The sequence below is a fragment of the Phalangium opilio genome, unplaced genomic scaffold (genome assembly GCF_054372755.1).
Source record: "Phalangium opilio isolate 3A_F unplaced genomic scaffold, DU_Popi_V2 ptg000038l_1, whole genome shotgun sequence".
Taxonomy (NCBI): domain Eukaryota; kingdom Metazoa; phylum Arthropoda; class Arachnida; order Opiliones; family Phalangiidae; genus Phalangium; species Phalangium opilio.
Window position 1 is genome coordinate 402,760 of NW_028324161.1, and position 14,734 is coordinate 417,493.

Sequence of the window (14,734 nt, forward strand, 5' to 3'; positions counted from 1 at the left end):
TTTCCCCCTTAACTGATATCTTATTGTGCATGGCTATTGTTTTTGGTATTCGAAAGGAATCATTGCGTAAAACCTTATTAGCCAAACCGAAGTTAATATTGACTGACGCCATTTCACTCTGTCAAGCGGAGGAAACTTCTGGTATTCATGCCAGTGCCATGGCTCTCACTAACACAAATACGACACCTCAACAGGTTGATGCGGTAAATCAGATACATCACCGCTCGTCTACGAGCCGAAATCGGTTTCACCCTCGTGGTGGGGGTCCACCACGAGAGTCTGGGCGTCCGTCTCCGCACACGCCTTCCTCTCGCACTTTGCCACGTTCATCGTCTTCCCCGCGGCCTGACTTTACGTCTTCCGGGCGGCCGGAACTTCGTCGCAATCCTGCCTCCCCTCAACAGCGCAAATGTCCTAACTGTGGGGGCAGACCTCACTCATCCAGACCTTGCCCTGCTCGAAACACCACATGCTTGAAGTGCAACGCTCGTGGTCACTGGGCTTCCGTCTGTCGGTCTACTCATGCCTTAGAAGCCCGTGACGCGCCCCATGACGATTATGTCGACTCGGACACCGACGCTCACCCGGGCTATGATTATGAGGGTGACCATGACCATGCCCCTTCCGATTATCTAAGTTATGGCCTCACCCTCCATCCACAGGTTTCACAAGCCGGAAACCTTACGGTACATACCGTTCAATCACGGTACGAGTCTGATGAGCTCTATGACGAGATTTACATCTACAATCAACCAACCACGTTCAAGGTCGACACTGGCTCACAAGTGAACATTATCACGAAAACCATTTACGATGCCTTACCACATCAACCGTCGTTGCAGATGCCAAAGCACCGCGTTACGTCATATTCTGGTCACACTGTTCCCATTACGGGGATGACGAGCCTCCCGTGCACCTCTCACACTGCTGCCTGCTCCTGTCAATTTTATGTCACCGATGAGGACCGCACTCCTATATTGGGCGCCCAAGCTTCGCTCGCCCTTGGGCTTATCGATCACATCGACCGACCCCTTGGTCCCCCACCTCGACTTCAGACGATGGAACTGCGCACTCAGGGTGACGACGACACCTTCACTCCGGCTGCAGTCATGGCGCAGTATCCCATGCTTTTTGACACCTTAGGCCAACTTCCTGGACGCCACTCTATCGAAACACTGCCGAATGTCACGCCATCCATCTCCGCAGCCCATCATATACCTCTCCATTTTCGTACCCAGACCCAACATGAGCTTTCTCGTATGCAAAAGGAGGGCATTATTGTCCCAGTCTCTGAACCGACAGAATGGGTACACCCTATGGTTGTGGTACCCAAACCGGATGGCACGGTACGCATCTGCCTGGATCCCCGCAAACTAAATCTGGCCATAAAGCGCCGACCCTATCCGCTGCCAACGCCAAAAGAAATATTTGCGGAACTACAGGGCTCGAAAATTTTCACGGTCCTCGATGCCAAAAGCGCTTTCTGGCAAATTGTGTTGACTGAAGACAGCTCGAGGCTGTGCACCTTTGCCACGCCTTGGGGTCGTTTCCGCTATACGAGGCTGCCATATGGAATCGTCACGGCCACAGAATACTTTCAATGTGTCATGCGCACCATATATCCAACTTCGGAGTTCCCCAATGTACACATTTCGACCGATGACTTTCTTATCACCTCAGTTGATGTTGCCACCAACGCCCGGATGTTGTTGCAGGTTTTGGAGCGCGCCAAGGAACACGGCCTCCAGTTTAGCTCATCCAAAATCCAACTTGCGATACCCCAGATCACGTACTTAGGTCATGTCATAAGTGCACGTGGCGTACACGTGGATCCCAAAAAAGTCAAGGCCATCTGCTCATTACCACCCCCCCCCCGCGGACAAGAAGGCTCTTCAGCGGTTCTTGGGGATGATCAATTATGTGGCCAAATTCTTACCAGAGGCAACGTCTGATACGGCACCACTCAGGCTCCTGTTAAAACCAGAAATAGCGTTCGTGTGGGAGTCCCATCACCAATCACACTATGATCACCTCAAAGCCCTCTTATCTACCACACCAGTCCTCGCTTTCTACAATCCGGCCAGGCCAAGTGTCATCTCCGTGGATGCCAGTCAGAGTGGCATCGGAGCGGCTTTGCTACAGGATTCCCATCCAGTCGAATACACGTCGACAGCCTTCACACCAACACAGCGTCGCTATTCGCAAATCGAAAAGGAACTGCTGGGTGTAGTGTTTGCGTGCGAACACTTCCATTTCTACATCGCAGGCGCTACAGCTACGGTGCAAACTGACCATAAACCCCTCATCGCGATCGTACAGAAACCACTACATATACTATCTCCGCGCCTACAACGCCTGGTCATGCGTTTATTCCGCTATAACATTCAGTTGGTTTACGTGCCTGGGTCTGAGCTATACATAGCTGACACGCTATCCCGAGCCCATGAATCCCACGTCGTAATCAATACGGACAACCTGGAGGGTCCCCATGCGGCTGTCCATGCCATTACGACCTTTCCCGCCTCCATTCAGGACAGGTACAAATCTGCCACAAAGGACGACACTGTCCTGCAACAGGTCAGCGAACATATCCATCAAGGTTGGCCCAGAACCCACAAGAATCTCTCACCGGAGCTGGCAGCGTATTGGCAACACCAGAACGAACTATACATCGAGGATGGTCTAGTCTATCGTGGTTGTTGTCTGGTTATCCCGAAAGCACTTCAAGGGGAAATGCTTACAAAAATTCACAGCACGCATCAAGGCATTAACTCCTGTGTTGCAAAGGCAAAAATAAATGTGTTTTGGCCACACATATCACAGATTTTGTTCGAGCCTGCACCATCTGTCGTGAACGAGACCGCGCTAATATCGCCATGCCTTTAACACCCCATCCAGTCCCACAACTCCCATGGAAAACTGTTGGTTCTGACCTTTTTCAAGTGGACTCCCAACATTACATTCTATTGGTGGATTACCATTCCAAGTTTGTTGAAGCAAAGTTGCTTCAATCCACCAATGCACAGGCGGTGATCAAGTTTATGAAATCCAATTTTGCCCGCTACGGCGCACCTCAACTGTTGGTCACGGATAATGGCCCGCCGTTCTCGTCTGCGGTTTTTAAACACTTTCTTGAGCAGTGGGGTGTTAGACACACTACCTCCAGCCCCTACTATCCGAAATCGAATGGCATGACGGAACGGACCATTCAAACGCTTAAGAACTCCTTAATAAAGGCCAAGAAGGAACATCGTGACCTGGATCAAGTATTACTGGATGATCGCACTACACCCAAAACAGATCTTCCATCACCAGCCGAATTACTTATGGGTCGTCGCCTACGCACACACTTAACTACCACCAACACCTCACTTGAGCCATTGTATCCCACGAACGACACCAAACGGGTCCTTCACGAACGCCAAAAGAACATGGTTGCAACTTTCAACAACACGTCAACCAAGCCTCTACCTCAATTATACCCTGGTCAGGCTGTCCGCTACCTCGCTGGCCCTAGATTGTGGCTCCCGGCTAGAATAGCTTCAGTTGGCCCTGAACCTCTATCCTACCAACTACACACAACCCTGGATAAACTCATCCGTCGCACGAGAAGCCAAATTCGGTTAGATCCCTCGGACATCGAACGTACACCCGATACACATTCCGATCACACATGGTTCACCCCATGCGAACCAATGAGGCATGACCCGGAACCATTTGCATGGCACACTCACACGAAGGCACGCCCGGCTCCACCGCCACTTGTCCCTCCTGCCGTCTCATCCCACCATCGTGAGACTCCTCTACCAACCGGCACTGCACCGACCGATGTGCCGATCGAACATTCGGTCTCCCAAGGTGCTCCGCCCACACCGATGGATCCACCGTTATCACAGTTGCCTAGTCGCCCGAAGCGTGACATTCGCAAGCCACTCCGCTACACAAACTAACTACTTAAACAAGCAACAGTACACTCGCAAAAAAAAAAAAAAAAAAAAGTTGTTACATTTGTACCTGTTGTATTACGCGCCTTACATTAGTACCTTAAAACCTCCAATAGACGGCGCCAGCCTAATCACAAACATTATAACAAACACTATAACAATTACTAGCTACATGAGGGACTGGCAGTCCAGAGCGGATCTCCAGCCCGCAGTGCAGCTAGGAAGAACGCCTCTTAGCCGCAGTTGTAACAAAGTTAATTGTGTATCTCTTGATTAAAATAAGCTTGATTTAACCTGGCCCATAACTGTGTATGTGAAGATCTCATTTACTAGTAACTTAATCTAACAATAACCAGCTCTATCAACTGTTGCTCTAGTAAACATTTCTCCTAATTCTGGAGTCAGTCTCCTCACTTCGAGATCGAGAACACTTTCGATAAATAATGAATGGATAGTCCACCAGGCGGTGTTAGTGTATCGATAAAATGGCGGGAATTTGTTTTTTAGGGAGGGGCCTAGGTGGCCTTGATGGTAGCGAGGATGAAGGTAAACTCGAACGTTCTCTCTTTACTTGAATGAGATCTTGGTCGAAAGGATAGTTTCAATGAACACACATCCTACTGTATCTCGTAGTTAGCCCAGATGGGCATCACGTGGTGGTGTATACATCGTAGAGTTGCGTCACTTGGTGGTGGTGTATACATCGTAGAGTGGCGTCACTCGGTGGTGGTGTATACATCGTAGAGTGGCGTCACTTGGTGGTGGTGTATACATCGTAGAGTGGCGTCACTTGGTGGTGGTGTATACATCGTAGAGTGGCGTCACTTGGTGGTGGTGTATACATCGTAGAGTGGCGTCACTCGGTGTGTACTCGGACATTAATTTGCTGTAAACAGAAACAATCGCCTTCTCGAGCACGAAATAGAATCACAGTAGAACATAACTCAATTATTTTGTGGTGCAACAGTGCCTTTCATTTTGTCTTATGGAGAATTCCAATTGTATAAGCCCTTACGTTAACCCGTATAGGGTTAGGATTGTATCATGGACAAAGCAATACTGAAGGACGGATGGCAGCCCATAGAGCCCCATACTAAGCGACTAAACAACCAACGTTAAGCTTACTTCCCCCTTTTCAGCCCCAAAATGGACGGGGGTTATGAAAAATATTGAGTCAAATGCAGGAAAAAAAGCTAGCGCCATCTATACAAAGTAAGACGTTAGCTGCTGTCCTCTTTAGAACGTTGATTCCCCCATAAGCCCCCCACTATCCGGTTTGCTACTATCTGCCGCTAGAAGGCGAATTAACAAGTATTTTTCAACTTTCTCTCTCTGCCATTGGCCCTTCAGTATTGCTTTGTCCATAATTGTATGTATAATGTGCCTTAGTGCGCTAATTGGCTGTGGTTATTTTAGGAGAGGGCTCATAGCAAAGTGTTAAATTTGCAAAAGGCCTTGGATGATTCTATACCAGCGACAGAGCTGGAAATTGCAAATCGTAGCTTTCTAGATCTTAATACAAATTATCAAAAGCTCCTTCAAAAACAAAATGAAGATAACTCGAGGTTTCAAGAATACCAAGAGAAAGAGGTAGGCCCAAGATCATTATTGTATTGTCGTGACGTTTATGAATAAAAAATAACATTGATACATATCAAAACCTTTTTCAGGAGCTAACCAAGAAATTAAAATTAGAATGTGATAAACTTAAAATTGATAATCGCCTCTTAAATGAGAAAGTCAAAATTCTTGGTAAGCACTTTAAAATGTTTACAAACTTCCTTATGTAACTGGTAACCTTACAGAAAATGACGCGAGTACGGATGAAGCTGGTTTACAAAATGAACTGCGAGTTACTTTGTTAAAGGAAGCCAATGAACGACAAAGAGCCGATCACCTTCTATTGCAACACGAGCCACTCAAACAAGTTTTTGATAGCATGGATACTAGAAATTCTGAACTGGAAAAGAAGTTTGCCGAGCTGACCAGAGAGGCAGTGGACATCAAAAACAGGGAAAGAATTCTTAAAGAAAAGTTGAATGGTATGTGAAGCTTGGTGTTACGGATGTTAGGCCAAATGTCCAGAAACCCCAATTTTACTGTTTACAATTGACGTGAAATTTATAATTGTGGAAAGAAATGAGTTTAGAAACTGGATATCTGACGTATCTTTTAACTATTCGACTCATTTACAACACACAGCTGAATTAAAGGGACTGTAAAGAAGGCATCGGCGGGTGGGTAAAAATTATTTTAAATACGTCAGAGGAACGTGGCTGAAGAGAGGCGTGGTTCAAAGAAGCTTAGTTCGTTTTATTTAGAAAACTGCCACTTCATTGAATTGGCGCTGCAATCTCGTGAAAAACAAGGACTAGATGTCAAGTTCCACTCTATGAGGAGTCTTTGTATCTTGGTATCACGTGATGTCTGTGACGTATTTCTAATAATTTTTGCCTTCTTCGCAGTTCCTTTAAACATTAGAATAGAAACATTATGCTGAACTTAAAGGCAATGTATGCTCATTTGGCGCTTCCAAACATGAATTAACTAACGCTAGGGATAGTTCGTTCCCCCTAAAAGATGAAGCATGCGTATTCCAAACGCCCCCTAGCAGCATCTACTATCCCTAACTGGAAGTTATAAGAAAGATGGACCAAATGTCACGTGCCCTATGACGTCAAAATTGAAATCCTGCCTAAAAATGGGCGCCGCCATCTTTAAAATCCGCAAAAACTATTTATTTTGCCTAGAGATGGCGCTATGTCTACATCCGTTTTGGTCCAATACATTGGGGGAATGAAGAGTGGAATCAAGGAATAATTCGGAACGTGTAGTTGGCGATAGCATTACATGGGAAACCCGTTTAGTGAACAATCCCTAGCGTTAGTTAATCCATGTTCCAAACATGCTTGGTAATCTTCTGCACATTAAACTTAATTTGTCAAAGGCAGGAACCAATCAGAACTCATTCTCGAGGGCGGAGCTAAAACTAGCCTTTACCTAGTTTAGCTAGCTAGTCAACTCCACCCCTAGACTATGGCGGCATCTAGTGGCATTTGTTTGAACTAAAGCACTGCTTTGCTAATTGCTTTAAAGGAGCCTACCCTACATTTTTATTTTAAGAACTAGACATGGACTCGAGCAATACCGTCATAAGGAAATTATCTCTCTAAGGGCCCAAGCGCATCTATTAGCAAAAGCATCTAGTTCTGCTAGATGTGACGTAGATTTTGTATAGGGGCTCCTTCCGAATTTTTCGTGAAATTCGCGGGAGAGAAAAATAATTTTCCAAATCAGCCACGACCGATATCTTAAGCCGGCCGTGGTCTAGACGCGAGCTCTAAGATAACGCTCCCAAGCGGTTGGGAATCAAACTAAAAAAGGCGGGGAGGCGAGAAAGGAAGGACTGAGGGAAAAAATAAGTGAGAGAATTTCCAGAACCCCCCAGTTCTCTCAGACACAAGAGGTAAATTCGCGCTTAGTGAAAATCACGAAGAGCTGTCGTGAGAAATATTTGGAGGGAAACATGTTCAATGCCGGGTTACTCTGCAGCGAATGCGCTCGGCCTCTGTTTAGGCTATACAATTATTATACCACTTGAGATGAGACGGATGGCTGACCAAATCGGACATACATACATTTCAACCGTAATATAGAATCTTGGGCCCTTAGAGAGATGATGTCCTTATGATACCGTCTGGATCACTTTATTTTTACTAACGAAACGAACTTTTAATGAAAGCACAATATTTCAAGCGTTGAATGCTTTTCTTCAGATTTGATGACTACAGTATATACCTATTGTAATTGAAATTCTTGGTACTTGTATTCATATATAAAAATTATATGCTTATTTCCCTTATTTTAAATGGTGACTACAAACAGGCGTTATTCTATTTTACGTTAGATTGTGTCAGCAATGAAGTGTACAACGCCTTGAACGCAAAAGTGAGCGAGTTGGAATGCAAAGAATTGAGGTTAAGAGAAGATGCTGATCGCTATAAGGCGGCTTTGGAATCTGCCAAGTATCAAATACAAACAGTTGAAAGATTCAGGGAAGTCACCGAAAAAGAACTGGAAATGACGAGGAATCTACTCTTGGATATGCAAGCTTCTAGTGACGAGAAGCTATCATCTGGTAAGTCTTCATCAAGAGGCTGATCACTCTTCATTTGTCGGCTCTATACGCGAAATGGCGCATAGTCTTTAAAACCCGCATAGTACAGCTATAGTCTCGACGTACTCGGCATAGTGTAAACGTGCTAGGCACTATAAATCTAAAAGCACTCGACACTATCTTAAAAATCTCAACGCGTTGCAAAAGCTACTCGACATAATCGGTGCAATCTGATCATACACTTCGTATTCAAAACGGACTCGGCGCGTTTTAAACAGAATCAGGTATTCTAAACGGACTTTGTGTACTCTTGATGTAAACCGCGTAATCTGCGCGTTCCGCTTAGTGTAATTGGCGCATTCATGGTGTAAGCCAAATAATCTTTGCGTAATCATAGATTACGTAATCGGTGTCCATTCAAATTTAAAGTTATCACCCCTAGGTCTAAATATGGCCAAAAGTGCACACACAAACACTCTAAAAATTAAAAATTAATATATTTTATTAATATTGTTTACAGGTAATTTGCACAGACAAATAATAGGTTTTCAACTCAGTGAAACTAAACTGCAACAAGAACTAAACGCTGTCAAACAAAAATTGGATCAAAGTGAAAAACGGAACCAAAACCTCCAGAAAAAGTATATAGGCCTACTACAAAATTTAATTCCCCAATAGCTTAATTGTGTTAATTAATGCAACATTATTAAAAATTAGGTGTGTTGACAAAGAAGACGAAGTGTACAATATTCATAGCCAAGCTAGAAGCAAGATACAGCTCCTGACTAGAATACTTTACGAACTGCGACGGCAATTTTCATCGTCAATTCCTATTGTTAAACAAGAGGAGTTGATGAAGGAAGTTAAAAATCTTAATAATGAGAGGAATAATTTGCGAAAAGAATTGGAAAAAGTTAAAGAGGAAAATTCCAAGATTGACGAGGATAAAATGAAGCTAAGCGTAAAACTTCAATCTGCTAAGGAGTTGATACAGACACTGCAATCCGGCTCTTCAGTTGAAAAAATTATGGATTGGCATAAAAGGTAAGGGTTTCTCGAGGGGTCCGACATTCCCAAAAAAGCGTACGGGATTTCGCGATTTTGCCAATGATTTCGTGATTTCGAGAAAGTTTTCGTGATTTCGAGAAAGATTTCGTGATTTCGAGAAAGATTTCGTGATTTCGAGAAATATTTCGTGATTTCGAGAAAGATTTCGTGATTTCGAGAAATATTTCGTGATTTCGCCAAAGATTTCGTGATTTCGAGAAAGATTTCGTGATTTCGAGAAAGATTTCGTGATTTCGGGAAAGATTTCGTGATTTCGAGAAATATTTCGTGATTTCGAGAAAGATTTCGTGATTTCGAGAAAGATTTCGTGATTTCGCCAAAGATTTCGCGATTTCTTCATCGATTTCGCGATTTCATCAAAGATTTCGTGATTTCTTCATCGATTTCGCGATTTCATCAAAGATTTCGTGATTTCTTCATCGATTTCGCGATTTCATCAAAGATTTCGTGATTTCTTCATCGATTTCGCGATTTCATCAAAGATTTCGTGATTTCTTCTTGATTTCACGATTTCACCAAAGATTTCGTGATTTCTTCTTGATTTCACGATTTCATCAAAGATTTCGAAATTTCATCCTTGATTTCGTAATTTCGTGATTTTGTCTGAAAGATTTCGCGATTTTGCGAGAAGCGTACGGGATTTCGTGTAAATGTCGGACCCCTCTAGTTTTCTTTTTTTTTCTTTTTTTTCAATTATAAATCCAGGTTCCGTACCAACCCTGCAAATTAATTTGTCAGGATTGAAGTGGTTCAGATGAGAGAAATTCACTCGAAAAGACTCGCTGAAAGATATTCCAGTCAAAGTGATACTTTGAAAGAGCTTGTAAATAGATTGGAAGCAAAAATCCTTCGATTGGAAGAACAAAACCTCAGACTTGAGTCTCAACTTAGAGAGCAAGAATTGGAAATTGATGCTAGGAACTTGGACTTTTTAGGAGGGCTCTCTTCAAATAGGCTTCAAAGTGTTTCTACTCGAAGTGAAGCTAGAGAACCTCAAGAAGAATTAGTTCAAATTGAAGAAAGCCTCAATGGAGATTCAATTCACGAGCAACAAGCTTTGAATGATCTGCCATTAGAAGAAGACTCCGTTTTAAGTGAAGCGTTAGAATCGTCAGTCTCTGCGAGCGAAGTTCGAGCACTTAGAGAGGTATGTTTATTAAAGCGATTAAGCCTTGGCTGTGGTTTAGTTTAAAAAAATGCCACTAGATGTCCCTATTGTCGAGGAGTAGAGTTTACTATCCTGCTAAGCTTTTGATTGGTTCCTGCCTTTAGCAAGGTTAAATTATTGTGTAGATTATTATAGCCAGCATGTTTGGGGCCCATAGGAGCTTTCATTTGTAAAGGAAAAGCTCAGGCAGGGTTCATACGAAATTTCCAAACCTAATTTCCCTGATATTTCCAGGTTTTCCAGAGTACTTCTTATAAATTTCCAGGTGCATTTTTTGCATTGGAGGAGTGTTATAATTTCAAATAGGGTAACCAGACTATACCTACAACCACATTATATAGGCTCATGCCTCTGTGGTTACCAGTAGCTTTGGTTACGAAATAAATATTATATGTTTACCATTCTTTGTTAGGTTATAATAGACAGTACCAAAATACAGAATTCCATACACCAGGGCTGATACTCACTCATACGCTCAATTTTAGTTGAATAATTGACTAATTAATTTAGAAATAGTAAGCAAAAAGTGACTACAATAGGGGCAAATTAAGCCGAATTAAGCTATAAAAAAAAGGGCCACTTGAAATGAAATGTTTTCAGACATGACCGTTTTAAAAGATATTTTGAAGGTCAGTGTCGTAAATTAGCTCAATCTATGGTCTTAGATATTTCCAGTCAAAGGAAAGGTCACCTCATAAAAGGTCTACGGCGAAATTCAATTACAGAAATCAAAGCAATTGATGCCGTTTTAAATCAAAAACAAAACATTCATTTGAACTTGATTCATTTTAAATAATAAGTTAAACATTTGCTATTTGCTGAGCGAGCGAAGCGAGGTCCACGATTCTGGACTTTGATCAACTGTGATCTCGCTATTTTTGTTTTTAAACCGTCATAAGACGATTTTTTTAGAGCACCAAATTAGATTATGGGTCCCACTGAAGTGTATTTGTTTCACTTTTTTTAATTTCCCTGATTTTTTGGGGAAAAAATTTATTTTCCCTGATTTTTCGAAGAAATTTTCATTTTCCCTGATATTTCCCTGATATTTCCCTGATTTTTTTCCTCTACACCAATTTCCCTGATATTTCCAGGTTTTCCCTGTTTTCCATGTTCGTATGAACCCTGTCAGGTAACATAACATTATCCCTTAAAGAACGGAATTTTGGCTAAATATAAAAGGAAGCATATTAAAAAAAAATCAGGGCTGTGCGGGTCCAGATTTTTGGGTATCGGGTAAACTTCGGGTAATAGAAAGTTTTACCCGCGGGTATCGGTCCAATTTTCAATTACCCGTCGGGTCCTCGGGTCCTGCAAAATCCCCAAAATTAGCTTTCGGGTCAAATTCGGGTCTTTGTTTTTCCTTACAGTTCGATTAAAAGCTAGATTTCAAAGCTGAGCCATTATATAATTATAGTGTAATTCATTAAAAAATGTTAATTAATAACTTGTTACAAATTAAATTATTTAATCATGAAAGGCAGAAGTTTTGAAACATGCTCGGTAACGTCATGAGCTGACCCGTGGGGATTTTGTCATACTCGGCGGGTATTGGCAAAGGCTTAAAATTGGGACTCCGGTACCCGCACACCTCTGAAAAAAATAAATGATTTCTTATTACAAAATAATTAGCATTTAATTTGTCTTAAAACGAGGACTACTGCGCATGCCGCCATTGGTTTAGTGGCGTCTGCTAAATCGAACCTTAAAAGAACGGCCTTTTTCTAAGTATTAAAGGAAAAAGAGTTAAAAGAATAAATGATCTCTTACTACAAAATAATTGGAATTTAATTCGTCTTAAAACGAGGACTGCTGCCCATGCCGCCATTGGTTAAGTGGCGTCTGCCAGCCAGAACCCCTTACCATTACGGGATTGGTTGAATTCACATAGGCTGAGAGGGGTAAGTGGTTCGATTTAGCAGACGCGACTAATCCAATGTCGGCAGACCGGTCGCAGTAGTCCACGTTTTTAAGACTAATTAAATGCTATTTATTTTGTAATAAGAGATTATTTGGTTTTTATTTTTCCCTTATCTTTAGAAAAAGGCCGATCTTTTAAAGGGAGGGTGAAGTGGAAAATCAAGTGATTTTTTTATCGATTCTTCTTCTAATTATAAGACCAGTCTGTACAGTGAAACATTCAGGAAATATCTCCGAATGATTTTAAAATTCAAATTAGGTTCGGATTTTATGAATAATTTGAAGTATCCCCCTCCTACCAATCGCGTAACGCCCTGCCTTTTTGTTAACAAAATTCTCGTGGCACGTTCCGTGTCGAATGAAATTTATCGCGAGATTTGATAAAATTTGCGCGCGATGTGACAATCGTGGCGCGAGACACGAGAACTTTATTAATAAAAAGGAAGGACGTTACGCGATTGGTCAGAGGGGGATACTTCAAATTATTCATAAAATCGGAACCTAATTTGAATTTTAAAATCATTCGGAGGTATTTTCTGAATGTTTCACTATGCAAACTGGTCTTATAATTAGAAGAATCGATAAAAAATCACTTCATTTTCCACTTCACCCTCCCTTTATGTTAGCTGAACTTGCCATTATTCTTATTTCTCTTTTTTATGTGCAATTTCTAATTGTTTGTTGGTTTTTGCAGACTGTAGCTAATTTAGAAAGACGTCTTAAAGAAGCTGAAGATGCATTGAAATCGAGGGAAGAAGCCTTAAATGACTTAATAGCCCGAATGCCAACTAGTCTGAACACAGCGCCTTCATTGCAAACACCGCAGAGCCCCGAAGTCCAACTGGTGGACTATTTTGAAGCGAAACAGAATCTGAGTGTCGCCCAAACTACCATAGATTGTTTACAGGCTCGCTTGAACCAAAAAGAGGAAAGTATTACGCGTTACCAAGAACTTCTCAATAAACTGAAAGATGACACGGTATCGCAAAAGCTGCATTATGAACGAGAATTGTTGCAACTGCAGAGTAAACTTCAAAGTGCGCAGAGAGATTACGTTCTTTCCAAAACCAAAAGTGCCTCGGATGCTGATGATAAAAAGTTGCTGATGCAGGAACTGAACTCGAGTCTAGTGAGGAATTTTCATGTATTTTTTACACTATTTGAAACTAGCATAAGCTTATAAGATTGTCACTGGTTACCAGCGTTGCCAGATAAAAATTACCAAACTATAGTACCAAAGCCAAAAAATTATCGATTTTCAATTTTTCAACCAAAATTATCGTACGCTCTGAGCGCCTCAAAAATAGCGGTAAAAAGAATGCGGTTGTACTGATTCACCTTGTATTTACACTAAAATCAGTACAAGGGTACGGAGGGAGATAGATAAATAACGTCTCCAAGCGTTTCTCACATCCAGCCTTTGGCCTTAAGTGTATTATATCTATGGGATGAACATGTATCACTCTCTCCTATTTCGCCTTTTTCTATACCTATCGAGACTTTGGTGCCCAGATTAGTACAATTTCCCGCTAAATTCGAAATTATAGTACATTATCGTACGCTTAAGCCGAATTATCGAATTTAGCGTACTATATAGTACAGCGTCAAAATTATAGTACGCTTCGAAAAAACTCTTAAAATTATCGAATTGTACTATAATTATAGTACGTCTGGCAACGCTGCCAGTGGTTACAAACTGGGGCTTGTCATGAAGTGACGAAGGTCATAGATTCGAGGTAAAGCGACGCCTGTTGAGGCGCTGTCAAAGGCTTACTAATGCAGACTAAATAGGATGATGGACTGCAAAACCGCGTGTAGTCCATTCTCGCGTAGTTCTCGAACTAGCTCTCAGTAATTAAAGCCAAGCGGGGCCTTAAACCATTAAGCACAGATGGACTGGAATGGAGTTACGGCGCGTGGTTCTTTTAGGGTAACGCCTCTCTAGCGCCATGCCGTGACCAATATTGAAAATGTTTCGACTCAAACCATAACCATTACATGATCTATGAGTCGAAAAGTTTCGGGACTCTCCCGCTAGGAGCGACAACAGACGATGTCAGTAGTAGAACCAAAGAGGGGGAGTAGAAGGCTTGACTGGAGTGTTCTCGCTTTGAAAGTTTACCTTTAGCTTCCGGTGTGCGCGCGCATCTTTCTCTGCCCTCTTATAGAGTGCTGTCAATAAGAACTATTTGACGTCATTTTACCAGCGGACTTTCTCATCTTGTTTTCAAATCATATTGTAGCGCCATCTTCCGTACAAATGTTTCAGAAACAAACTTTAGACCAAAACAAACCGTGGCCATTACTGTTACCGCTTTTGAGTTATTATGGGTAGAGTTTGCTGTTTAAGTACTTGTCGCAGAAGCAGTAAAAAATATCCTGAGCTTCGCTTTTTTGATATTTCAAGTGTGATTAGTAATCAATGTAGTAAAACTAAAGTATTGTCCGAAAAAAGACGCGAAGAATGGAAAAAGAAGCTAAGCATTAGACCAAGCTCTGTTGAAAATCAGAGGGTAA

At 42.1% G+C, this 14,734-nt stretch overlaps 1 protein-coding gene across 1 annotated transcript in view; it reads left to right on the plus strand.

Annotated features, from left to right (window-relative positions):
• LOC149681523 (centrosomal protein of 290 kDa-like) overlaps positions 1 to 14,734 on the plus strand; it is a 249,160-nt gene that overhangs the window by 208,171 nt on the left and 26,255 nt on the right. The window contains exons 28-35 of the mRNA XM_089834228.1: positions 5,361 to 5,534; positions 5,615 to 5,696; positions 5,750 to 5,986; positions 7,852 to 8,082; positions 8,582 to 8,702; positions 8,779 to 9,105; positions 9,868 to 10,276; positions 12,912 to 13,346. Of these exons, the coding sequence (XP_089690354.1) occupies positions 5,361 to 5,534; positions 5,615 to 5,696; positions 5,750 to 5,986; positions 7,852 to 8,082; positions 8,582 to 8,702; positions 8,779 to 9,105; positions 9,868 to 10,276; positions 12,912 to 13,346 (2,016 nt within the window). The remainder of the gene's footprint in view (positions 1 to 5,360; positions 5,535 to 5,614; positions 5,697 to 5,749; positions 5,987 to 7,851; positions 8,083 to 8,581; positions 8,703 to 8,778; positions 9,106 to 9,867; positions 10,277 to 12,911; positions 13,347 to 14,734) is intronic.